We start from the raw sequence: 27143 nt of genomic DNA, 5'->3' as shown, positions 1-27143 counted from the left end.
CCACCTTCGGAAGTTCTCGGTCTGACCCACTCGGGCGTCGCCAGCATTTCCGCATTGGGACATTCCTTTCAGTCTCTGCCCAGCCACCGCTCCGGCCAGAAAGATCCTCTTTGTCGTCCGCCCCCCGCCCCCTCGCCCCAGGCAAAGTGCCCGCGAACCCGCACACGCCGCACGGAAACCCTGCCCCGCGCAGGTCTGCTATGCCTCTTGGTCACTCCCTCGGTCGCCGAGGGCCACGTTTTCCTCGGGCAGGATTCTTTACCCGCCCTCCAAGAGCCAGCCTAGGTCAGGTGCCCTTCGCTGTCCCCCAGACCTGGACATCCGGAGACGCCGTGGCTACCCTCGTTACCTGCGTCTTGCCGATCTCAGCGGCAAAGCTGGTCCAAACAGCCCTGATTGAACTTCCGACTCCTCTGGGCACGTTTCCCAGGAAAAACCTTTCTCCGGCCCCCTCCCTCCACCCCTAAGGCCTCAGAAAATATTTGAATCTCCATAGAAAAGGCACAATTTAAGAGCCGGGTGGGGCGCAGTGGGCGGGTCCCGGGTCTCGGAGCGGATTAAATTTCTTTCCGCTGGCTACCAGCCTTCCGCGGATAAAGCGCAAGTTTTTGCATTTAGTCCACGAGGGGATTGTAAACCGACTGAACCGAAAGTGTCCAGTGAGTTGCGGAGTTTGCCCAGATTTCCCTGCAGATGGATTTGCGAAAGCGCCTGTGATGGGAACTTTCTGCAGATCGTGTATGGAGGGAGCTAAAGGAAAAAAGCGAGGGGAGTGGGACGAGGAGGGGGCAGTGGGAACGTGGAGTGTGTGAGTGTGTGTGTATGGGGGGTGGGGATGTGCCCAGGAGCGGGGGCGTCCCAGCGTGGGTAGGGGAAGGGGTGCAACGTCCCGCCGGCTAATTGGCTTAAGACGTGCCGCAAGCGCCTGGAAAAGGTCGTTGAAGGAGTTCGCTGCGCACACACACAAAATAATAATCTTAAAAAAGAGTGCCGGGCATGCGCACAGAGAGGATGCCATATTGGAATGAGGCTGTAGTGGGAGTCCGAGCCGCGGAGCGGGCGCGCAAGGGAGGCGGCGGGCGGGGAGCGAGCGAGGCGCAGCGAGCGGGTGAGGCCGGCGTCCCCCGCCTCGGCGGCGTCCCGGCCTCTGTTCACGCCACGGGGAGGACGAACTTCACCAGGTAGGACCCCGCGCCGGCCGCTGTCCCCGCGCCCAGCCCGCCCCGCGAGGGGACCTCCGGCCCGCAGGTTGAGTGCGCCGGTCAGCTTCTCTTTTTCCAGCTCCGAGAAAAAGGGAAGCTGGATTGGGCTCGGGGTGGGGGGGCCGAAGGAGGGGGTGCAGTGGGAGAGAAGCGAAAGGGCAGGGCTGGAGGAGAAGGCGACAGCTCTGGAGCAGAGCCCCGAACTCCGCGCTGTGCTCCGGGTTGTCATTTTTGCTCCCCCCCGTCCCCTTTCTCCAGGTCCCTCGGCTTCGCAAAGCCCGGCCTCACGGGAGTCTGTCCGTAGTTGGAAAGCGTACTCCTCCGGGTGCACAGTGTCCCCTCCCGCCGCCCACCTTCCTCATTTGTGCGCTCATTTTGGCGACGCAGCCGCCCTTGCTACCCCGCGTTGGGGTCTCTTTCTTCCTTTTTTTTTTTTTTTTTTTAGATGGTGTGTGTGTGTTCGGGGTGGTGGGGGTGGTGGTGGTTGGGGGAGATGGTGGGGTGAGGACTGGAGACCAGCCATCAAAGGGATTAAATATCGTGAACATATTTGGAATCGCCCCCCCCCCCCCCCGAAACATTTGCTTGTGTAGCTGAAATGAAATTGTCAGTAGTAGTTTCGGAGCGTGCTCCGGCATGGATGATCTTTTTGTTCTTTTTTTCTTTCTTTTTTCTTTAGCGTTAAAGTCACATCCTGTCCCTTGGGGCTTTCCTGTTGTCTACTCTCATATAACCTCCTTTCACAATTACTAATCTGATCTGGCTTTGGAGTTCATTATTTAAAAAAAAAATGTGTGTTAGCAAAATCCGCAAAAACAACAACAACCAAAAAACTGCTGTAGGAACTGCTAGATGTATTTGTGGTTTTTTAATCTGGAGCGGCGGGAGACGATTAGCCAGAGAAGGGGAGCCTTAGCCGAGGGAAGTGGTTGATTTGCGGTGGCCAGACGCGCGCCCAGAGCCCGCTCCGTTCTGGTGTTTTCTTGGAAGCCGCGGCGGAGGAGTATTTAGAAGCCTTGCCAGTTTCAATATGGCGGGCTAAGGTGGCTTTTAAAAACTGAAAATAAAGATTTTGAGGTGGGAAAAAACCCAACCGGAGTTGCCATCTCTTAGTTTCAGCTCTCTTTGGCTACTCTAGTAGCTGCTTTAGCGAATTAAAGGGGAAAAAAGAGAAGGAATGAGCTGCCCTAGTTTTTTCCGTGGTTAGAATCTGCGTGTGTCCAGTCCATTGCTAGAGGGTAAAGGGGTACCGCTGGCCCGGACCGTGGCATCGGAGCAGGACTGCTCTGCGTGCCTTTGCATCACTGGGCATACCTGTGTGTGCAGTTGGGTGGGAGTGCCCAAGAGATGCGCCCCAGATTCGTGTGTGCGTCTCCGAACCAGACCCTGCCCTGATTTGACGTGACAAACTGCTGACACGTGGTGCAAAATGCATGAGGGCAGAGGGAATGATTTATTTCAGCTTTCTAGGAGACCAGTTCTCTTTCTGTCTCTGTACGCAGGATCCTGTGTGGGTAAAGCTGGGTAGGTGCAGCGGTGTGCCGCTTACTTAAAGGACTCAGTATCCAGGGTTTCGGGGGCAATCAGGCTGCAGACGCTGGTGGGGTTGTGTGCGTGTGTGTGTGTGCAGGGGGCGCGCTGTACTTGGTGGAGGGCACCGTGTAGTTTGCGCCGCGGCGGGGTAGAAAGTGGGAGTGGGGGCCGGCGGTGTCCGGGGCGTGGTGGGTGGGGTGGAGTGGTGGGGGGTGTGAAAGTACATTGGCGGAAGGGCGGGGGCGCACGGCCCTAGCTGCAGAGCGTGGGGTGGAGCGGCGGAGTTGCTTTTGGAGTTGAGCTCTAGGGAAGGTGGGGGATGGGGAGAGCGTTCGCGGAAGAAAGTGCTCCTCGCCCTTGTTGGATCGGCGAGCCGTCCAGGCGATCGAGCGGGGATGTCGCCTTGGGGTTGAGGAGGGCTGCGAGGAGGCCGACTTCGGGGTCCTCAGAGGGTCTGAGTTTGAGGGCACAGTCGGAGCTTAAGTGGAGCCCGAGGGTAAGCGAGCAAACGGAGTTTCCTTAGCTGGAAGGGGTCCCCGACAGGGGTCGCCAGTGGCCAGGATGCCGCCGCGGAGCGATGGTCGCGCAGCGCAGCCTGCAGGCTGGACCCGGGGGATGGGGGCCACACGGCAGCCGCTCGCCGTCCCCGGGGTCAGGTTAGGGCAGATTCGGGGGACATTACCTGGGCCCAAGAACCTGATGGCGCGTCTGCCTAGTGCGCCAGGAAGATTTTAAGTCTCAGGATTAAAAAGCGCTGGCCGGTCTGCAGTTACCACACGGACGTGGACTCTGGGCATTCTCAGGGGCTTCAAGGAAGGCTCGAGAGGGTCAACTGTCCTACTTGGACGGTCGCCGAGCCATCGGACAGTCTGCCCCCTGCGGCGTCCCTAAGGTAGGGCCTGGGGGCAAGCATTCCCCAAATTGGGGACCCCGCGGCAGATTTCTCCTCCTACTGGGCAATGAAGCTGACCCTCAGGCCCAGAGGCGTTTTGCACCCGCGACCCCCGAGCTGAGCGCGCAGCGCGGCGCGTCCCCGGCGTTCCGGTCCTAGGCGTCCCCTCGGCGACTGCTTCCTCGTGGGTTTCGTTCAAGGGGAAACCAGCCTAAAATGGCCCAGTGCTTGTAAACTGCAATTTCAGCCGGGAACCCCTCCCCTCGTCCTCCTGACGTCGCTGCTGACAAGCGCACAATCCACTCCAACGCCCCGAAACCTGCGATTTTGCACCGAGCTGTGCGGTGGAAGCCAACATACAACCGATTACAAAGAACGTTCCCCAGGATTCTCGCAGGGCCCAAGTTTCCCTTCTTGTGGGGAGGAGCGGGCGGAGGGCGGAATGGAGACGAGGTAGGAGCACCGCCGACCCCTGTCCTGGAACCTGGACTGGGGACTGTTGCGCGTGAAAAACCCGGGAGGTGCACGGGAGCAGTGGAGGGCGACCTTGCGGAGCGATGACCACTCACTGGGGCGCTCATCTTTGACTGCGTCCGTGGTGTCCGGACGCCAGGAGCCTGGGAGGCCGTTTCCAAACTTCTGGAGACCTGATTGCAGTTTCGCTTTCGGAATTTTCGGGATCTTCGTGTTTACAGAGCTGGGTGGGATTCCGGGAAGGGCTGGGCGCCCGGGGCTGGCCGCACGGGTCTTCGTTCCTTTTGGCGCTAGAGTGAGGTTGCTCACCCACCTTGGTGTCCCCTGTGTTGCCTCCTTGGATCCCGAGCTCCGGCTCCTCCAGGGTCCGGGACTTCGGGCCCTGCGCTCGCCCCTTGGCTCCAGAGAGTCCCGTCCCCGCGCCGCGTTTTGTCCGCTCTAGCGGCGCATTCGCGGCAGATCCGAGCCCACGGGTGGGAAACTGTCTCGGATGCCCGCAGACCGTGTCCGAATCCAGACCCATCGCCGCCGCCTTCTAACTTCCCTCATCCCTCCACCCTCGCGCCCTTGCCAAGGGACCCGGGGGACTGATTGGCGTGTCTGCACCAAGCAAATGGACCCAGGTTTCACCAGATGAGAGAGAAAGTGAAAGCCGGCACGAATTCGGCCCTGTTTCCTGGGGAGGCGGTTGAGGGTGGGAGCGGGTAAAGGAGGGGAGGGGAGAGGCCTCGGTAGGCACAAGGAATTGCTGGCTAGGCGCTCCTTGGAGCTAGGAGGTTTGCTACTTTGTTCCTGCAAAGCGTTACATTTGCACACTCGGCTTCCTCCTTTCGATGAATAAGTACTGTTTCAGATGTTTGTCTTAGCTCATTGCTGGGACCCAGCCGCTGCCTGGAAGGTGGGGGGCAGGGACAATACACTCATAGGCACCAGAAACTCTCCAGTCCCCTACTCAAGCGCAGGAGACACTCCCCTGGCCAGTGGAAACCGCAGCCCACTGGCAGGGCTATTCAGCAACCCTTAGGCTAGACAACTCCACCAGTCCCTCTGTTTTGATGTGTGTTCTAGAAGTGCTGGCAGAGACCTGCAGGGGTGACGAGTATTTCCCCTTTCCCATTGGATTACCCACACCCTAAACCTCAAACAGGCCATACTGATGGTACCCTGAATTTCTCTCATGATGGGAGTGATTGATCAGAGAGGGCTTTTCCTCTTAATGTTTTCCTGCAGAGATTATGGACTGACTATGAAGTTATGTCAGCAAGGCTGACCACTCATCAGATTCCTATTTGTGCACTCTGACTGAGGTGGCAGTTTCCACCTTTCTCCCAGCTGCTGCTGTTAAGTCGCTGCTGCTGCTAAGTCGCTTCAGTCATGTCCGACTCTGTGTGACCCCATAGACGGCAGCCCACCAGGCTCCCCCGTCCCTGGGATTTCTCCCAGAGGACTTGCCAAATCTGAGCAGAAATGCTGGGTGATGGAAACATTGCTCAGAGCAGTAAGTGAATGTCGTGTCCCTGGAATTGATACAGGGTGCTTTGGGGATACAAGAAGCACAGGCAGTGAAAATACAGAGAACTTCAAAGTTAAAAGAGATTTCTTTCTTTCTTTCTTTTTTTTTTTTTTAAAGTGATTTGAACAAAAATAGTCAATGTGGAATTTGAATCATCTCCAGTTCTAGTATTAGATACCATTTCTCTTTTAGTATTTCACTTTCTGGGGAGCTTTTGGAGTTCTTGTAACAGTGTGGAGGCCACAAAGAAGAACTTGTTAGACTCCCCTGGTGGTCCAGTGGTTCAGACTGTGCTTCCAAATGCAGGGGGAATGGATTCAGTCCCTGATTGGTGACCTAAGATCCCACACACCATGGGGCACAGCCAAAAATAAAATTAAAAATAATAAAGAACTTGTAAAAAGTTCTTGCTCCCAAAAGAAATTAGGATCCATAGTTTAAGACATATTTAGTATTTTTTTCTGACTGTTCTTAAATCGACATTTCCCTGGTGGCAGCTTGCCGTTCCCATTCTACAGGGAAGCAAAACTGGTTAGGGAAATTATCTCTGTGATGGCAAACCAATCTGTGCGTTTGCAGTGGTGACTCGTGACCTGACAGCTCTGTTTTGTGAGGAGGATTCCTGACAGAGGAGGCCAGGGCAGAATCCAGAGGAGGCCTGGTTTCAGTGATGCTTTTGTCTCGCCTTGTGACTGTGGACCAGTTACTGGTCGTCATCTTTCTGAGAATCAGCTTCCATATCTAAGATTAAGTACTTTAAACTAGAAACTCACTCAAACATCTCCATGGTTCTATTTGGGAAAAAAAAAATTGGTGGTTCAGCACATCTGTGCAGACCTGCCCATGTGATTCATCTTTAAGACTCTGGTCTGGGAGGTGGAGTGGACAAGTGACTGGCCATCATCACAGAGGATGTCTTGTGAGTGCAGATCCCTGTCCGGAAGTAACATTGTTGTTGCTAAGTGATACAGGTGCACATGGGGTCCTGGTTTCACTTGGGCTCTGGAAAAGGAGAGATGTAGAGAAAAATGGGGCTTCCCTGGTGGCTCAGAGGTTAAAGCGTCTGCCTGCAGTGTGGGAGACCTGGGTTCGATCCCTGAGTTGGGAAGATCCCCTGGAGAAGGAAATGGCAACCCACTCCAGTATGCTTGCCTGGAGAATCCCATGGATGGAGGAGCCGGGTGGGCTACAGTCCACGGGGTCACAAAGAGTCGGACACGACTGAGTGACTTTAAACAAACAGGGAAAAACTGAGGCATACCACTCTAGCTTTCACATATAACCCAGTAATGGCAGGACCTGGGCCAGGTCAGCCTGCCTTTGAATACAGGCCATAGAGGAAAATTTGATTTGAGTTTGCTCTAATAATTCCTAGACTAGAAGGGACCATTCCAAATAGCCCTCTGTACCCTGCCCTCCCACACAAGGTGACTGCTTAGACTTTATCTGATTATATTCATGATATGTGTCTTTGTATTTGGCGAGGGGAAGCGGGGATAACTGCAGCCTCCACATAAGTCAGCCAGTGAAGGAATCAGACCTGACCCTCTGTTTTCCACACCTACCCTTCAGGTTGGGCCACTAGGCCAGTCCTTCTTCTCTTTGTAAGACTGAGAATGTCCTGGGATAGTTCACAGGAAACTTGATCTTGTTGGCTAAGCCAAGTGTTCTCTGTTTGGAGGTCAGTGTAAACAAGATGTTTATAGACAGGACAGTGTATTGTAAGAGGAGATACTCAATTTGGAGCTTGCAGTCCAACAGGGAATGAACAGTGCTGTGCTTAGTCACTCAGTTGTGTCTGACTCTTTGCGACCCCATGGACTGTAGCCCACCAAGCTCCTTTGTCCATAGGGATTCTCCAGGCAAGAATACTGGAGTGGGCTGCCGTGCCTTCCTCCAGGGGGGATCTTCCTGACCCAGGGATTGAGCCTAGGTCTCTCGCATTGCAGGTGGATTCTTTACTGTCTGGACCACTAGGGAAGCATTACCAAATAAAATTCTTAGGGTTTGGTTTTGAATGATCAGCCCAGTGGTGTTCTGATTGAAAGGTACCACCCTTCACTCCCTATCTTGTTAGCCCATAGAGAATTTTAGTTATCATTTTGGCTGTGCCGCATGGCATTCAGGATCTTAGTGCCCCTACCAGGACTTGAACCCCCACCCCCTGAAGTGGAATCTCAGAGTGTGAACCACTGGATTATCAGGGAAGTCCCTTGTAGAGAATTTTAAAACATGCTAATACTTGGCATGCTAATACATCAGCAGTCAGGGTCCTTCCTGTTACCTATGATACTCACTATTCAAAAAGTTTTACTCTCTCGTCCTGTAGGTTTCTATTCTTGTGATAAGATGGATGTCTTAGACGTTGATTTAAAGAAAGAATTGATTGTGCTTTCGGTTTCATTCTTTTTGATTTTCTTAAAAAACCAGAGTGATGCATTTTGGTTGATGCCTTATATTTGGTGAACTCTAGTGTTGGGCAAATAGTGCCAATGGCTGTGATTATAAAGAGGGGTTTAGAGCCACAGAGGTAGGGGACAGTGGGAAAACTTTTATCCTGGTTTTTTTTTTTCCCTTGCAGTTTTATTGGCCCAAGGAAAGATGGTTTTTAAGTGTACTTTCTCCTCAACTGGGCAAGCTGTGTTTTTTTTTTTTCCATTTTAGTAAAAAGTGATAGGAACTTCATTATTTTAAAGTACAGTATGAGCGTTTGGGAGAAGGCAATGGCACCCCACTCCGGTACTCTTGCCTGGAAACTCCCATGAACAGAGCCTAGTGCGCTGTAGTCCATGGGGTTGCGAAGAGTCGGACACGACTGAATGACTTCCCTTTCACTTTTCACTTTCATGCATTGGAGAAGGAAATGGCAACCCACTCCAGTGTTCTTGCCTGGAGAATCCCAGGGACGGGGGAGCCTGGTGGGCTGCCGTCTATGGGGTCGCGCAGAGTTGGACACGACTGAAGCGACTTAGCAGCAGCAGCAGCATGAGCGTTTGAAATGCCAAGTGCAAGTTCCTACAAAGCCTCAGGTGAAAGGTCATTTAAATAGATGCTATTTACTTGGCTGTGCTAAGTCTTAGTTGCGCCTTGCAGGCTCTAGTGCCCTGCTGCTGCTGAGTCAGTCGTGTCCGACTCTGTGTGACCCCATAGACGGCAGCCCACCAGGCTCCTCTGTCCCTGGGATTCTCCAGGTAAAAACACTGGAGTGGGTTGCCATTTCCTTCTCCAGTGCATGAAAGTGGAAAGTGAAAGGGAAGTCGCTCAGTCGTGTCCGACTCCTAGCGACCCCATGGACTGCAGCCCACCAGGCTCCTCCATCCATGGGAGTTTCCAGGCAAGAGTACTGGAGTGGGGTGCCATTGCCTTCTCAAACCTGGACTCCCTGCATTGAGAGCAAGGAGTCTTAGCCACTGGACCACCAGGGAAGTCCCTGCCATCATTTTAATAAAGGCTGATGGTTCTGGAGCATCTCGTTTTTCTCTCTTCCCCTCTCCCTTGTCCCTAATAGTCCATAGTGCTGTTACTAAGAAACAGCCAACTCTGGGATCAAACCTACCAGCTCTGGTTTTCTGGTAGGTTTGATGTTCTGCTTGGAGGCAGGAGAAAGGCTCTAAGTGCAGTAACAGAATGTTTGGAGCCTTGAGTCTTGGTCCTTACCATTTATTGTCTTTACAACTTTAGCTTAAATATGCTTTCTTCTTCCCAGCCAGGTGCAGAATTCAGATGCCTTCTTCCTTTTTCCTCCCTGTGCTGTGAACTAGGGTGGCTCTGGGCAGTATAGCAGATTGTCCACTCTGAGTAGCCAGCTGGGCACTTGGGACCAGCCCCATCTCTTGAAAGCTTTTGAATGAAAGCTTTTGGGATCCAGCGTAGACCATGGTGACTGCTTCCTTTTTTGAGTCTCTGTTCCATTTGAGAGGATTGTATATTATTCTTTCTCACCACATCCACTCTCGACCAGGAAGGTTCAGGAAAATCCATCTGAAATGTTTGAGCGGGCTGAGAGACTTTTGGAGACCTCTAGAACAGTCCCTGTGTTTTACAGATGAAAACTTGCTTGTTGTGGTTAAAAAGGCCCAGAGTACATTGTGCTAAGTGATGGTCACACTGTAGGGTTAAACCAGCTCTTCACAGGATTGGTTACATGTCCCAAGTTCTTTATAACTAAAGTAAATTAGGGTGTTTTTATTGACTTGGCAGTTGGATGGGGCCCAACTTATTATTGTCTTATTATTTATTCTCTTATTCCTCTGGAGCTTCCCTGGTGACTGAAATGGTAAAGAATCTGCCTGCAGTGAAGGAGACCCAGGTTTGATCCCTGAAATGGGAAGACTTGTTTCTAGTAAATTTCCTTTCTGCATTTAGATCATACCTCTCCTGCCATTTGATTGGTGCCTAATTTTATAGATACATATCTGTGGCTTAAAGTCAAAACCTGAAATGCTCTCCAAGTGGATCCCCAGAGCTCAGCAGCCTGGGGTCACATCCTTCAGGGATGGGCTCGCAGAATCCAAATCAGTTGAAGTACTACTGCTGTGCATCTGTCCTCCTTGAAGTCATTCATTCAGAAAACCCCCTCAGAAAATTAGGTACTGATGATTAGACGCTTACAGAGGGCCTCCCAGGTGGTGCTAGTGATTAAGAATTCTCTTGCCAATGCTGGAGACTTAAGAGACGTGGCTGCAATCCCTGGGTCAGGAAGATCCCCTGGAAGAGGGCGTGGCAACCCACTCCAGTGTTCTTGCCTGGAGGATCCCATGGACAGAGGAGCCCGGTGGGCTACGGTCCATGGGGTCACAAAGAGTCAGGCATGACTGAAGTGACTGCACGCATGCGTGCTCACTGAAGGGGACCCTGTCGGGTGTCCTCCTTGAGTTCTAATGACTGTACGTACAATGCACAGGCTCATTTCCCTAACTGACTCCTGTGCACAGGTGTGTGATGTGGGATACACGTCTCCTGTAGAATGTGAGGTTACTTAGCTTTGTTACGGGGGCTTCCCAGGTGGCTCAGTGATAAAGAATCCACCTGCTAATGCAGGAGACTTAAGAGACACGGGTTTGATCTCTGGATTGGTAAGACCCCTGGAGGAGGAAATGGCAGGCCTTTCCTCAGGGATTTCTTGCCTGGGAAAAATCCCTGGACAGAGGAGCCTGGTGGGCTGTGGTCCATGGGGTTGCACAGAGACTGAGCAGGAGCATGGTAACTTTGTTGCAGCCTCGGGATGGTGCTCTAATTCATCGCTCTTAATATTTGCAGATGACAGGGAAATCCTATATTTGCAGTTTGTCCAAGATACTAGCACGGAATGTCTGTTAATTCTGAACGTCATGCTTTGATAAGGCCTTACAGCCAAGCTCTTCTATGTCAAGTATTTCTTGTCCGTTGTATGCTGACATAAGGATGGTGTTCACCTTTGTGGCTTGGAAGTCCGTTTCTGGTGTGACAAGCCCTGGATAGCTACCCTGATGCAAAGACCACTTGTAAAGTCGATTTAATTGCGTCTTTCAAGGCCTCGTCTATCTTGATAGGAAATAAGTAGAGAATTCATTGTACATAAATAATTATAAGGGAAATAGTTAACAAATAAATGAACTTCCAGGATGGTGGCCCAGCTAGTCTGCGATTTGATTGGGTTTTCTTTTCTCTCGAGCAAGTAACGTGGAGGGCTGTTACCTTTCTCATTTTGCCCACGCTCTCGCTCTTGAGTGACTGATTTAGTTCTATCTGGAGTAATACGCTTGCTGTTTGATTGGGATGGGAGATTAAGAGGTGACAGTTAAGACTGAATCAGGAGACACAATTGGCTACGCTCTGTGTGACAGACTCTAGGTTAGAGTGATGTAAGAGGAAAACAAATATTGTGTATTAACACATGTATGAGGAATCTGGAAAAACAGTACTGATGAAGCTATTTGTAAGGCAAGAATAGAGGTGCAGACATAGAGAATGGATCTGGAAGGTGGGGGGAAGAAGAAGGTGGGATGAATTCAGAGAACAGCATTGACGTACATATGTTCCTGTGTGTAGAATAGCCGGCTAGTGGGAAGCCACTATAAAGCACAGGGAGCTCGTTTGGTGCTCCGGGATGACCTAGAGGGGTGGGACGGCGGGAGACGGGACAGACGCTCCAGAAGGAGGGGGGGATAGCTGATTCACTTTCTTGTACAGCAGAAACTAACGCTACTTGTAAAACAGCTATCCCCCAGCTTAAAAACTTCTTTAAAAAAAAAGACGACGCAGTTTGCTGTCGTGGGGATCATTGGCTGCCACTGGCCTTGCTGTGTACTCTTTGACCACCTCTTACCCTCTGCAGATCTAATTTCTTGGGACAGAGGTATGAATTGGGATGTGAGAAGTTAGCATTTCTTATGCTGGGGCAGCCATTTGTGTCAGATTTAGAGTGAACTGGATGCAAACTGGTTGCAAAATGGCCAGGAGATTGACGTCCTAATCAAGGTGTAAACCAAGCTCTGGAGCACATCGCCGATGGCAACGTTTCATGAGATCTTCTGTCCCAAGGAATCCGTTCATCTCCCGGGATGACGGAATCGGAAGGCCTGCCTCTTCTTGGAGAAACAGAGTGTTGGCTGGTGAGCATGGCGGAGATGGGCTTAGTCACGCATGGTTAGTAGAGGGATCTGGGTGACAGGATGGGTGTAAACAGAAGCGAGCCTTCCTTGGTAAGTGCCGGGATACTTAACACCTCTTTTCATCTTCAGAGCCATTTATAAATGTGGTTCTTGCAGATAGTGCCCGTGATCCCAGGCTCGTATTTGCACGTTGCTTCTTAGGAAGGTGGACGCAGTGATTGTTTCAGAGATGAGGTTTGGGTCACAACTTTGTGCCTCCTTCAGAATGCTCTGAGATTTTCCATTTTGATGGAAATGTTTGGAAAGGTCTTGGCTCAGATGAGGTGTCCTGTGCTCATTAGGAAATTCCTGGAGTGTGAAATGAGGCCGTTTTCTCTGATTTAGATATGCTAGACTTCCACGGGCAGCCAGAGCCTGTCTGGAATTTCATAAGCTGTCCGTTTAGGCCTTCGCCTTTAATTTTCAACCTGGAAAAGAGTCTCTCTTTGGAGTCACATAAAAAACAGCTGCCAACCATTTCCCTGTTTCAGAATGATGAGCTTGAAATGGTAAGCATGTTAATAGGTAGTAAAATTGCCCGTTTCTTGAACTACTTTAAGCGGATCCCTTTGAAAGGGCTAGATAATTGGGTAACTTTAAAAGAGATGCAACATTTCTTTTATTGCTGTTATAATAACGCTCACCGGAGTGAGGCCTTCGGAGTGGTATGTTTCTGAACTTTGCCTTTTGATGAATACAGGTAAGAATGATTTTTAATACTAAGTCGCTCAATCATGTCCGACAACTTGGGACTTCATGGACTGTAACCCACCAGGCTCCTCTGTCCATGGGATTTCCCAGGCAAGAATACTGGAGTGGATTGCCATTTCCTTCTCATCGTCTTGACCCAGAGATTGAACCTGTGTCTCCTGCATTGGCAGGTGGATTCTTTATCCACTGAACCATTGGGAAAGCTTCATTTGGGCTTCCTTGATTGCTCAGTGGTAAAGAATCTGCCTGCCAGTGCAGGAGACAAAGGTTTGATCCTTGGGTTGGGAAGATCCTCAGGAGTAGGCAATGGCAACCCACTCTAGTATTTTTGCCTCGGAAATTCCATGGACAGAGGAAGAAGCCTGGAGGGCTATAGTCCAAGGGATTAGAGTCAGATACAACTTAGCGACTGAATAGTAACAACAAACCAAACTGTGATTTTTTTTTTTGGCTGTGGGAGCAGGGGTGAGGGTGGAGAAAGCAGAGACAGCATTTGACTTTTTTTTTTTTTTTTTAAGAAATTTATTTATTTAGTTATTTTTGACTGTGCTGGGTCTTCACAGCTGCGCGCGGGCTTTTTCTCTGTGAGGGGGCTACTCTTTAGCTGTGGTGCTCGGGCTTGTCTCGGTGCAGAGCACAGACTTCAGTATTTTGAGCACACGGGCTCGGTAGCTGCGGCTCCTGGGCTCTGAGCACAGGCTCAGTAGTTCTGGCGCACGGACTTAGTTGCTCCGAAGCATGTGGTATCTTCTCGGATCAGGGATCAAACCTGTGTCTCCTGCATTGGCAGGTAGATGTTTTACCAGAGTCACTAGGGAAGCCCCTGCCTATCCCCCAGTCCCCCATTTTGGGCCTTATTGATAGGCTTTGAGATAAACACAGCGCACACGCTGAATTCTAGAGGACCACCCAGTCATCTTCATTACCAGCGTGTCACTAAGGAGCACTGTCCTTTTCGGGGGTATTTATTGGGATTGGCTGTGTATCAGAACCCTCAGGTGGAGGGGTGGAAACCACGCAGCTGGTTTCCCTCTGAAGTAGTCATCTGTAGCTGACAGCAGAACCAGAAGGTCACAGCCTTGGGTGGAGAAGGCGGGCTGAGCTCATTCACTCGGCAAACTTCTCACTGGCCAGAATGACCACATCCAACTTTTAGGATGGTCCATGAATGTTTATTTTGGGTAACCAGTTCCTCCTCCCTGCAGACAAAGCAGAAAATGAAGATTTGGTGGGGGAGGGGGTCTCTGGTGCACAGTCATTTCTCCCTGTGTGCAGGTTCTGGCACTTGCTGTCCACAGAGTCGCTTGTGATGATCAGGTCACGAGTCTGGGTTCCCAGGCGTGCAGCGCCATTGGCACCCCTATATAAATCTGCCTTAGTGGCCCCAAGTTCAGTGATCGCTGAACTAAGTGGAGGAAGTGTGAGTAGGAGTCATAGTTCCTATTTTGCTGACTCATAATTAAAGGAAAGTTGGTGCACGGAACCATAGCCTTGTATGTGTAAGAATTTAATAGATGGTAAAGACAGGTTGTTATTAACTGCAGGGGGTGGTTAGTTCAGAGCTACACTTCACAAAATATTTGAACATAAACCTATGGGGAAATATGTTAAAAAAGAAACTTGAAACCCAGGAAAGTTAGGCTTCTGGTATCTTACAGCTGGGGAGGACATTTTATGAATATAATTTTTAGAAGACATAAAGTGAATCGGTGGATCAGACTAAGTTGAAAAAGACAGCATGTTCCATACATGTGTCAGAAGGTATCGCTAAGGGGAGAATTAAGGGAAAATGTCTGCAAGGGTTTTGTGGAATAAGATACGCAGGGCTCTTAAAAATCCAGTAAAAATACCAACAAAGTTCAAATGTGGGAAAGAGCTGAGGTGTCATGGGAGAATTGCAAATTACGATGCCCATAATAATGAAAAATAAAAAAATCAAAATAATGGCCAGCAGTAGGAGAAGGATAGCAAATAAATAACCTATTCATATTGTAATACAAATCATACAATCGTTTTAAGTCATGTTTTCAGAGAAGTTTAATGATGTGGGGGAAATGCTTTCTAGGTGATATTAAATGGAAATGAATTAAAATTCTAAATTCTATATGCAAAAAAAAACCCACAGAGAAGTATCAGGAGGAGACACTATAAATACAAAAGAGATTGTCCCTGGGTGTTGTTAGAATTTTAATTTGTCCGTTTTTAATTTTATTTTGCAAGACTTCTGCAGAAAGTGGAAAGGTTACCTTTTATGGAAAGGAAAAAAGTAAACATTGCATTGCGAACAAGCAAATGGTGACATGTCATTTCCAAAATAAATAAATCTTGCAGCTGCCTGAGTAGACAAAGACTTGTTACTTGTCCTTACAGAACAGTATGGCTTTTTGGTATAAATGTTGTTGCTCTTGACTTCTATTTAAAATGATGGGTCTGGTTCATTAAAATTGAACTTATTTTACAGTCGCTGATTACCTTTTTACAGCATGTAGTTAGACACAGACAGAGTTGAATCAATAGGAATCTTAAAAACTTGAGCAGACTTTTTCCTCCTTTGATAAGGGCATAGAAGCTACTGATATTTGAGTAATTTACTAGTAGTTAGGTTCATAGACTTTTCTTTGCAGAAAAACTGTGCCTGATTACAGTTCTGAGGTGGAATGATTTTCTTTTAATTTGTAGATGAATGAAGGAAGCTGTAATCTTAGTGGCATAACTTAGCTGCGAAGATTGCTTCTCTTTTGGAATTGTTTTGGTATAAAAACAGCACATTCACTAAAAACCTACTACTTAAAGAAGATTGCAATGAAAGATTTTGGAATATTATGGAGAAACTGTTCAGTCTGCTTTTGAAGTTCTTTAGGTTTTAGGATTCCTATGTTCTTGTAACTAGCTTGCTGTATATTAAAACTACTAAGAGAGGCAAGAATTGGTGCTGATTTAGGGCATATTCCAAACTCAAATATCGTAAACTTCTGCTTACCTAGGCAGTGGTCTGGGCGTTCAGTATGGCAGCTGCTAATCACATACGGCTTTTAAACAGATACGCGTGCTCAGTTGCTAAGTCACGTCCGACTCTTCGTAACCCCAAGCCTGCCAGGCTCCTCTGTCTGTGAGATTCTCCAGGCAAGGATACTGGAGTGGGTTGCCATTTTCTTCTCCAGATTTAAATAGGTATAAAAGGAATATTACTCAGCCATGAAAAAGAATGAAAAATTTGCCATTTGAGCAACATGGATACACCTGGAAGGTATTATGCTTAGGGAAATATGTCAGACAGAGGAAGACAAATACTGTATGTTATTACATATATGGAATCTAAAAAATATAACAAAGGCATGTAATAAAATAGAAGCAGACTCAGATATAGAGAACAAACTAGTGGTTATCAGTGGGGAGAGGGGGTGGGGGAGGGGCAAGTTAGGGGTAGGCCTTAAGAGGTACAAAATACTAGGAAGTAATTTCTCCGTTTTTTTCTATATCAGATGATGCCCTGTCACTCAGCATGTTCTTGTTTTCTGTCTGTTTCCATTCAGTCTCTCCCTGTCTGTCCATCTATCTGGCATGCAGCTGCCCTAATGATTTTTCTGTAACAAACCTGATCATTTCGCTTCCTAGAAGGAAGCCCTGTAGTACCCCCTCTTGCCTGCAGAGTGAAGTGCAAGGATCGGGTCCCTATTTTGGCAAACCAGCCCTGACTGGCTGACTCTTCGTAATGATAGCATCTGGGTATTTCACTGGCTGTGAAGTACACAAACCAGATTGTAGGATTCTGTGAGAATCGGCTGTAATTTTGCCTGTTTTCCCACCAATTCTATCAGAATGCAAGTGTGGAATCGCCATCTTATTACAGGAAAAGTGCAGTTGGTCAGAAAGCACGTTATTGGCATGCCGTGATGCTTTATCTGGTTTTGGTTAGCAAATCACTTGTGAGACACCAGTTACCTTCCCTGTGTGTGGGGATGCTGAGGCCGGGGCAGGGGATGGGAGGTGGGTGCAGTTCCTCCTGAGAAGGAAGGAGAAGGTGGATCGCGGAGTGTCTTACTAATGCTGCCAAGGTAGATTTGGGGGTTGAAATGGCAATTTTGTTGATTGAATGCAATTCTGTTGATTGATGAAAAATGTGTCCATCTTACTGGTGGTGATGACCTGGAGAAATGGGTGCTTTTGCTGTGCAGTGACCTTGCTGTTTGACCTGGTGTGGGTATGGGCTCTTTAGTCTTCAGTCCTGGTATTTTTTGTTGCTAACATGACGTCACACCCTGCGTGTTGTAATGAAATGGTGGAGCTTTGATGGGGTAGCATTAGTTTTGGCGAGTTCAGAAATTCGTGGTTACGATTACAGTGCTCTGACTTTGCTGTTGCTGGTTTCCCTTAGGTAACTCTTCCTGCAGGATGAATTAAGAGAAGACCTTGATCTCAGCCGTTAAGAATGGAGGGCAGTATGTCAGTTTCCAGTATGCAGGACCCTTCATCCTCACCCTTGGAAAAACATCAGAGCTCCGCAGATCGTAATGGAGATCTTGATTCAGGTGGGAGTTTGTTTCCTAAACGAGTTTGGCCCTTTGAGGTCTTGACCGGTATTTTCCCGAGAATGTTTAGAAAACATTGGGGCAGTATTCTGAGGGTTTACATACTGCTTGTTCTGAGATCTGCAGGGATATTTATAAGCATATGGCAGCTTGAAAGTTAATGCAAAATCGGGTTCAAAATACTAGACAGAGCAGGCTAGGTTATAATAAGGTGACTGCTGCTGCTGCTAAGTCGCGTCGTGTCCGACTCTGTGCGACCCCATAGACGGCAGCCCACCAGGCTCCCCGTCCCTGGGATTCTCCAGGCAAGAACACTGGAGTGGGTTGCCATTTCCTCCTCCAGTGCATGGAAGTGAAAAGTGAAAGTGAAGTCACCCAGTCATGTCCGACTCTTAGTGACCCCACGGACTGCAGCCTACCAGGCTCCTCCGTCCATGGGATTTTCCAGGCAAGAGTACTGGAGTGGGGTGCCATTGCCTTCTCCACTGCAAATCTCAGTGGCTCTGTGATCCAGCAGTCCCCATCCTGGGCATATATCTGGACAAAACTGTAGATAAATGCACCTCACTGTTGGTGCAGCACTGTTGACAGTAGTGAGGATTTGGGAGCAGCCTAAGTGTCCACCGACGGAGGAATAGATGAAGATGTGGTACCTAGATGCAAATGGACTCTTAGCCGCAAAAAGAATAAAATACTGCCATTTGCAGCAACATGTATGAATCTAGAGACTGGTTATTATACTAAGTGAAGGCAGTCAGAGAAAGACGAATATCATATGATATCACTTATATATGGAATTAAAAAATAGTACAAATTGAACTTATTTACAAAACAAAGGCACTCAAAGACATAGAAAACAAGCTTAAGTTTACTAATGAAGAAAGAGGGAGAGGGATAAAATAGGAGGCTGGGATTAACATATACACACTACTATGTATATAATGGATACAACAACATCCTGTTGTATATAGCTCAGGGTACTCTACTCAATATCCTGTAATAAACCATAATGGAAAAGAATCTGATAAAGTATATATATGTGTGTGTGTGGGGGGGTGTGTGTGTGTGTGTGTGTATGTATGTGTAACTGGGTCACTTTGCTGTACACCTGAAATGAACACAACATTGCAAACCAACTGTGCTCCAATAGAAAATAAAACCTCAGTAGCTTAACACAGTAAGTGCTTATAAATTGGCCATATCGTTTGAGCAGGACCAGTGGAGGCTCTGTCCGATGAGTCCTCCCACACCCTCTTTAGGGTTGTCATCTTTCCACAGTGCTCCGAGGTCTGTCCTCACAGGGGTGAGCTGGGGTGGAGGGACTTGAATCAGCGCTTAAATACTTGAGTCCCATGGTGCTCCGAGGTCTATCCTCACAGGGGTGAGCCCGGTTGGAGGGGCTTGAATCAGCGTTTAAATACTCAAGCCCAGAGGAGACCTTTGCTCCCAATCTCTTGACTAGAACTAGTCGAGGGTTTTGGCCCCTGCAAGGGAGGCGACCGAGTAAAATTGTCTCCCATGTGCCCAGAAAGAGAGGGCCAGGGCGATCTGCCCAGTTGTCGGATGCCCCTTCCCAAGACCCTTTCTTTCCTTCTTTTTTTTTTTTTTTGGCTGTACCTCGAGGCTTGAGGGATCCTAGTTCCCCTATTAGGGCCTGAACCTGGAGCACAGCAGTAAAAGCACCAAGTTCCTAAAGAGCATAATGTGAAAGATATTTAGGTTCTGTGAATTTGTGCTAAAATATTTCTCCTTTTAAGAAATCCCAAACAAAGCAATGGATATCTCTGATTGAATTTTCTATTTAACCAGTGAATTTATACATGCATCTTTTTTTAACTACTGACGTAAAAAAGAGTTTATTTAAAAAAGATAATTTTTTAAAAATAAAGGTTTGTGATATTTACATAACAGCAACTTTTATAAGGACAGCTCGGCTCTGAATCATAAACATTGCTCTGGAGATTTCATTAAAAAATGACCATTAACTTCTGGGAGATTTGACCTCCATCTGAAAAGTTACAAGATGTGTCTTTGCATTTAAATGAGACCATGAGTCTTAACATGATTGCTCCTGGGTGTTTGTGTAGTTGGGGGTCCCCCACCCTTGCTCCCAGTTGCTGCAGTTTCCTGCTTAATGATCCACTTTTTGCTATGAAAACTTCAGCTTCACACAGAGGACTCTGTGTCTCATAAACAGCTTTCTTATTTTTCATTTTGCCTTATTTTAAGGAAGGCTCAAGTAGTAGTTGGGGCCCATGACACTCGAGTCCCCTCAATGAAATTATTGTTCAGTCGCTAAGTCGTGTCTGACTCTTTGTGGCCCCGTGGACTGCAGCATGCCAGGCTCCTCTGTCTTCACTATCTCCTGGAGTTTGCTCAAATTCATGTCCATTGAGTTGGTGGAATCAGTGACGTTATCCAACCATCTCATCCTCTGCCATCCCATTCTTCTTTTGCCTTCTGTTTTTTTCCAGCATCAGGGTCTTTTCTAATGAGTCAGCTCTTTGAATCAGGTAGCCGAAGTATTGGAGCTTCAGCTTCAGCAACGGTGCTTCCAAAGAATATTCAGGGTTACCATGTAAAATTCCTCCTCCTCCCAGGGGCCCTGAGGCCACCCCCAGGATAAGCCCCATGGATGCTCCGAGGCCTCCTCAGCAGACAGCCTGGGCAGCTCTGGTACGGGGCTCAGAGGAGGAAGTTGGGTCGGGATCGGATTCCTGGAACTCTCCATTTCTTCAGTTGCAGTGATGAAAGCAGGCAAAACAGTGTGTTGGTGGAGATTCCTTGACGTTCTTTTTTCAGACCAGCTCAATGTAACTTGCTGATGAAGCCTGCAGATAGAGTGGCATTGCAATTCAGACAGGGCAAGCCACTGAGGGAAAGAGTTATGCTGGAAATGTGGGCTTGATAGATATATTTTTTGTATTAGGGGTGTACCAATGTGAATAGTTGGATGCGACTTTGCGACTGAACCAGAGTTCCATGGGTTCTGCTATTTGGGAAGGAAAGGAATCAACATTCTTTGTAGAAAATTCCAGATCTCTTACTCTTCCTGCTGGGGACTAGTTCAGTGTGACTCAATAATATTCTCCCTCCTCCCCTTTTAAAGTCTCTTTGAACAGTTGTTGCCTCCCTAACTAGGAGAATGGGGTGTTTTCTTTTTTTTTTTTTCTGGAAAGTCTCTCTGGCCTTCTTGGGGTCTGGAAAGCTGAGACAGCCTTGAGGGCCCTGTGTTTTGTCCTCCCTGCCACCCAGGTGTGGTCCTGCAGCTGTGAACTCAGACCTAGGATGGACGTTGGCTAGTCCTTGCTGAGTGTCATCCATACCGTGTGTCTGTTCAGGGTACTTACAGTGTGGTGGCTAAGTCGTGTGTGGCTCTCTGTGACCCCAGGGACTGCAGCACGTCAGGCTTCCCTGTCCTTCACCATCTCTTGGAGTTTTGCTCAAACTCATGCCCATTGGGTCGGTGAGGCCATCCAACCATCTCATCCTCTGTCACCCCTTTCTCCTTTTGCCTTCAATCTTTCCCAGCATCAGGGTCTTTTCCAATGAGTCGGCTCATTGCAACAGTAGAACGGTTTTCTAAACCTTCTGATCCTAGGGACTGTCAGCAGTTAGAATGATAAAGATTGAGTGTCTTCTTCCTTTCTCTTTCCACTTAAATATCTAGCACACAAGAAGGCGCCCTGTAAGATTTCATTTACTCTAAACCTGCTGGTTTTCTGTTCCTTGACTGGGTACTGGAAATAGGTTTAATATTTTGCTTGCAAAGGGCTTCATTGGCAGCCTAGTTAAGACTCCATTTAGGGGGCACAGGTTCAGTTCCTGGTTGGGCAACTAATATTCAACATGTTTCATGGCCAAAAAAAAAAATTTTTTTTTCCTTGCAAAGTTAGTCTTATTTCAGATGGTAATAGTCTACAACCCAGGATCTGTTCCCTTAAAAAAAGATGGGTGAGTCCTGTGTTGATTCCATCTTTCACTGTAAAGTCTGCACGTCCACTTTTCAGCAAAGTGTTCAGCATTCTTTTTCCAGTTAATAGGAATGATTCTGGTCACATACCCAGCCTTCTGTATTCTAGAAATGGATCACCACTAATAAACCCTCCTTTCTTTTAAATCGTGACATTTCCGTAGTAGCTCTTCATAGTCTGTTTGCATTACATCACATCATAAGAAATGCCTCCCCCCGGTTCTTGTGCAGAGAAGAGAGATTGTCGAGAGTTTCCTTGATAAAATGTGGATGGGTTTAAGAGGTTTATGAATCAGCTGTAAATATTTGCTGTGGGTTTATGAGACCTCCGTTCATAAACATTGGGTGTTTATCTGTTGCTTTTTGAAATGTCTTTAGAGAATCAGCTACTCAGGGCATAGGTGGCTGAGGAAGCCTCACTGCTACAGTTTCCAAGAGGGTGTCTTGTGGGTAATCTTCAACTTTGTGCATGATTTTATTGTTAAACAGCATTCTTGTTCAGTCACTTAGTTGTGTCCAACTCTTTGTGACCCCATGAAGACCTACAAGATCTTCTAAAACAGCATACTTAAGAGTTAGCAGCACTGAAGTCTGGCCCCAAGGCATGTGGGATCTTAGCTTCTCGACCAGGGACCAAACCCGCACCCTCTGTATTGGAAGGGCGGTTTCTTAACTCCTGGACCTCCAGGGGAGTCCCTCAGAAATTTGTTTAGATGATAGAGAGCACCTGTGCTTTCCCGAGCACTGATCTCACTGATCAGGAGGGCCCTGATAATACCTTGTCCTTTCTTGATTGACGGGTGTGAATGCCTGGGTGAGCGCCAGAGCTGCTGTGGCCTGTTTTAGTGGGAGAGGAGAGTGGAAATGTAGCTTGTAATGAATTCACATTGGGCAGAAGCAGCCTTTTTGGTGACAGTTTAGGTGAGAATCTTGTGGAGGATCAGGAGTTCTGGGGAGTGGGTTCAGAGTTGAACTTGAGATTAAGCCCTGCCTGTGGTCTCCCCGCTGCTTCCCGGGGCCGGAGCCATCAGGTCTCCTCTGGTCCTGACGCGGGCTCATTAGGGTCAGGTCTGGACAGCACCAAAAGTGTCTGCATGGTAATCCCAACCTCCTGATTTGTGCCACCTTCCCCTTCTGTGGCCACATGTCCATTTTTTGTGTCTCTGTCCCTGCCCTGCAAAGAAGTTCATCAGTACCATTTTTCTAGATTCCACATATGTGTTAATAGACGATATTTGTTTCTCTCTTTCTGACTTATTTCACTCTATGACAGATTCTAGGTCTATCTGCATCTCTACAAATAACCCCATTTCTCCCCTTCTGTGGTTGAGTAATATTCGATTGTATCACATCTTCATCCATTGGTCTACTGATGGACATTTGGGTGGCTCAGTGGTAAAGAGCCCGACTGCCGCTGCAGGAGCTGCGGGAGACCGTTTGGTCCCTGGGTAGGGAGGATCCTCTGGAGGAGCAGATGGCAGCCCTCTCCAGGATCTTGCTGGGAGATCCCATGGACAAAGGAGCCTGGCAGGCTGCAGTCCACAGGGTTGCAAAGAGTGGGGCATGACTGAGCATACATAGACACACTCCTAGGTTGCCTCTATGTCTCTTTCCAGTCTTCTGTTTCTAAAACCAGCAAATGAGAACTTTGAAAAAGAATTCAGCAGTACCCATCTACACGTTGAATTTGTTCCTCTCTTGCACCAAAGAGTTTCTGATTTTCGTGGAAGACCAGTGCCTTTCCATTCTTCTTGCTAGTATTGATTTTCTGTTTGTTTGTTTGTTTTTTGGTTTGGTTTTTGTTTTGGGTGTTTCTTTTAAACGTTAAAAATTTTTAATTTTTTTTGGTCTTTCCACAGAAGAAGGCTCTGGTTTGGAGGAGACCGGCTTTAACTGGGGGGAGTACTTGGAAGAGACGGGAACCACTGCAGCCCCACATACATCCTTCAAACATGTAAGTCATGGTGATGTCCCTTCTTCTGGTTTGTGTTTGGGGTGTGGGAGATGCCAAACCTGTTATGCGAAAGGGAATGAAAAGGAAAGATAAATTTGGCCCAGATTTATCCCCTGGAGAAAGGAATGGCTGCCCACTCCAGTATTCTTGCCTGGAGAATTCCATGGACAGAGGAGTCCATGGGTTTGCAGAGAATAGGACACACCTGAGCGACTAACAGTTTCTTAGAAATACGGAGGAGATGAGGAGGTGAGCAGGGGGTGAGCCTTGCTCTGATCCTGCCCAGGGCAAGTGCTCACGGGTTTCAGCCTTGTTTTGTGCCTCAAAAAGCCAGAGCAGAAGGCTGTGTTCCTGTCCATCTGGGGGACAGAGACAGGTAAGGTTGATGTGAGCAAATAAAAGCAAACTAGGCAAGTAGGTGTTATAAGTCATGTCTTTTTAGGAGGCTTAATGACTGTATATTTTAATTTTGCGTTGATATTTTTACTTTGAAAGGACACCTAAAAAGCCATCTAGCCATTTGTGGACAGATGAGCCTAATTATAGGAAACGCCAGAAGTATTCAGGAAACATTTGGAGCAAACCAAAAAATCACCCTCATCAATACTTTTTTTGAACAATGCAAATAGTGTGCCAAGCAGAGGGCCAGTCCCAGGAAAAAAAAAAAAAAGTTTTCATCCAGTGGTTGCTTATATAGGAGATTTTGGTGCTACATCATTAGCAAGAAAAAGAGTAACTTTCTAGGACCCAAGTTCCTGGGTTTTACTCTTTGCTTTACTGGAAATAAAAATTTAATAATGAGAGACATTCCTCCCCCTCCCCCTCCCCATACCAGGCTTCTCAAGGCAGAGATTTAGCCGTCATAAGCAAATTAGGGGACTTTCTCTACCTGGTCTTCCCTCTGGCTCTTTTGCTGAATTAGGAAAACACTTTATTTTAATGCAACATTTTATTCTTTTTGGAGGGGAAGTGTTCTTTTGAAAAAGAATTTAAGACCTTATTAAACTTGCATGACCTCGTTAAAGGTGGATTGCATTCCTGATTGCTTTTTAACACTGACACTTAGATTGTTATAATTACTGGTTTATTATGAATGGGATTGTGGCCATTTAGTGAAACCAGCAGCCAAATATTAAAACATAACAAAACTAAAACTCGTCTGGCATACAAAGTGGTTTCCGTTTTGCCAAAGCCATTGTAACGCGAGCCTTTTCTGGTGCCAGGAGGACTTGGTGGATTTCTCCAGGCACTTTAAGAATGAGGTAGGTCTTCCTAGAAGCTCAGTGGTAAAACAAACTACCTGCCAATGCAGAGATGCGGGTTCTATCCCTGGGTTGAAAAGATCCTCTGGAGAAGGAAATGGCAACCCACTCCAGGATTCTTGCTGAGGAATCCCATGGACAGAGGAGCCTGGCGGGCTCCAGTCCATGGGATCACCAAGAGTTGGACATGACTTAGCAACTAAATAACAATTGACCGAAAACTTTTCCCTTCCTTTCTGTACTGGGAAGTTACCAATATCTCTGTATGAATACCAATATCTCTGTTCCCTTTAATCCAGTCTGTTCCCCTCCCTCCCTTTCAGTCATGGTATAGTGTCCTGTACTGCAGAGGACCCATGGGTGAACAGTTTATAATCCCATCATCTCTTTGCACAGCAGATACTCAGGGACATCTGATGTGCCTGCTCTAGAATATTGTAGCTTGCAAGGCTGGAAAGCTTTCTTCTGTGGGGAGGGCTGGCAAAGTCATAGACATGTATGTGTGCGTGCTAAGTTGCTTCAGTTGTGTCCAACTTGGTGTGACCCAATGGACTGCAGCCTGCCAGGCCCTTCTGTCCATGGAATTCTCCAGGCAAGAATACTGGAGTGGGCTGCCATCTAGAGGATCTTCCCGACCCAGGGATTGAACCCTTGTCTCTTAAGTCTCCTGCATTGGCAGGTGGGTTCCTTACCACTAGCACCATCTGGGAAGCCCCTTCATAGATGATAACCCTTAATTAAAAAAAAAAGAAAATCGATTTTCTGAGGCTGCACCGTTCACATGCTATCTAGCACTTGGAAAGTGTGTTGTCCAAATTGAGAATGAAAGTGAGCAGGACACTACAGGACCTTCCTGGGGACAAATATCCATGTTCCTAATTCCAACGCTTTAGCCTCCTAAGGTCTTCTCTGAGTTTTAAAGAGCAGATTTAATCAGAGAAGTAAGAAAAATGAACAAGGGAAAAGACAAAATAATAATTGTTGTTGTTTAGTTGCCAAGTCATGTCTGACTCTTGGGACCTCATGGACTGTAGCCTGCCAGACTCCTCTGTCCATGGGATTTCCCAGGCAGGAATCCTGGCATGGGTAGCCATTTCCTCCTCCAGAGGAGCTTCCCAACCCAAGGATCCAACCCGTGTCGTCTGCGTTTGCAGGTAGATTCTTTACCAGTGAGCCACCAGGGAAGCCCCAAATAATAATAGTTTAGCCATAAAACAAAGTCAAGGACCCTTAATTCCTCCTCATGGGCTACAGATAATATCCTGAGCATGATCCTTGAGTAGTTTTGCAGATACCAAAACCCCCACCAGCTAGAAGAGGTTAACTGCATGGCAGCCAACAGCATGTGGACCCCAGACACGTCAGAACCAGAAGGTTGATGATTGAGTTTCTGAACACATCACCCTGTTACCTCAGCACCAACCAGTCAAAGAATTGTGCATTAGCTGATTGCATACTTTGTGGCCCACATCCCTAACCTTGCCTTAAAAACCCAGGGAGTTTGGGTCTTTTGAGCATGAGCTGCCCATTCTCCTTGCTTGGCCCTGCAGTAAACGCTGTACGTTCCTGCACCACAGCCCAATCTGTCGATTGACTTTACTGGACATCTGACTAACAGACCCAAGTTCTGTTTCGTAACAGGACGTGCTGTTAAGTGTAGAATGCACACCAGATTTCAGAGGCTTCCTTGGAAAATAAGAATGTAAACTTTCTCATTACTATTTTTGTATGTTGCTTACATCTTGAAATGATGCTACTTGGGATCCTTGGGTTAAATAAAATACATTACTATAATTAATTTCATCTGTTTTATCTGTTTTTGAAGTGGCTACTAGGAAATTTAATGACTCACCAGTGGCTCACATTATATTTCTCTTAGGCGGTGCCGGTCTCAGGAAACAAATATTAAGTGTTAACGTTTTTAATCGTTCTTGTTATTTTCTGGATGTTATGTGTCTAGTGTGTGATGGATTTCTTGTGTTTTTGGTTCTTTAAGGTTGAGATCAGCATTCAGAGCAACTTCCAGCCGGGGATGAAGCTGGAGGTGGCCAACAAGAAGAACCCAGACACGTACTGGGTGGCCACGGTCATCACCACCTGTGGGCAGCTGCTGCTGCTGCGTTACTGTGGTTACGGGGAGGACCGCCGGGCTGACTTCTGGTGCGATGTGGTGATCGCAGACCTGCACCCCGTGGGCTGGTGCACGCAGAACAACAAGACCCTCATGCCCCCGGACGGTGAGCATGGGCTGGCCCAGCTCTCGGGCATCACTTGTGATGCTCAGAGACAAACCTCGTAGTGATTTGATAACTGTGATTTCCTAGGAAGATCCACCATTTTCATGATCTCTTCTTGAGTGGCTTCAGCCTGAGGGTGCTGGAGTAAGGGAGAGCTGGATGGGTTTTCAAGAGTTGGAGCTGAACCTGATGGCTGAACCCACCATGGCCCTTTATAACCTTTGAGCTTAA

The 27143-nt window shown here is 47.7% G+C and overlaps 1 protein-coding gene across 4 annotated transcripts in view; it reads left to right on the top strand.

Annotated features, from left to right (window-relative positions):
* Positions 1-27143, top strand: part of SFMBT2 (Scm like with four mbt domains 2) — a 181267-nt gene that overhangs the window by 2841 nt on the left and 151283 nt on the right. Inside the window, exons 1-4 of one of the 4 annotated variants that reach the window (XM_055543498.1) lie at positions 617-738; positions 17333-17486; positions 23319-23413; positions 26672-26912. In XM_055543498.1, the coding sequence (XP_055399473.1) occupies positions 17387-17486; positions 23319-23413; positions 26672-26912 (436 nt within the window). In that variant the 5' untranslated portion in view covers positions 617-738; positions 17333-17386. Of the gene's footprint in view, positions 1-616; positions 739-1048; positions 1182-3115; positions 3232-17332; positions 17487-23318; positions 23414-26671; positions 26913-27143 lie in introns of those variants that run through there. The other 3 variants (XM_055543497.1, XM_055543499.1, XM_055543500.1) reach the window with 3 other exon arrangements.

The sequence above is a fragment of the Bubalus kerabau genome, chromosome 13 (genome assembly GCF_029407905.1).
Source record: "Bubalus kerabau isolate K-KA32 ecotype Philippines breed swamp buffalo chromosome 13, PCC_UOA_SB_1v2, whole genome shotgun sequence".
In the NCBI taxonomy this organism is placed as follows: Eukaryota; Metazoa; Chordata; class Mammalia; order Artiodactyla; family Bovidae; genus Bubalus; species Bubalus kerabau.
The sequence above is the reverse complement of the archived record's forward strand: the minus strand, read 5'-3'. Positions and strand labels throughout refer to the sequence as shown.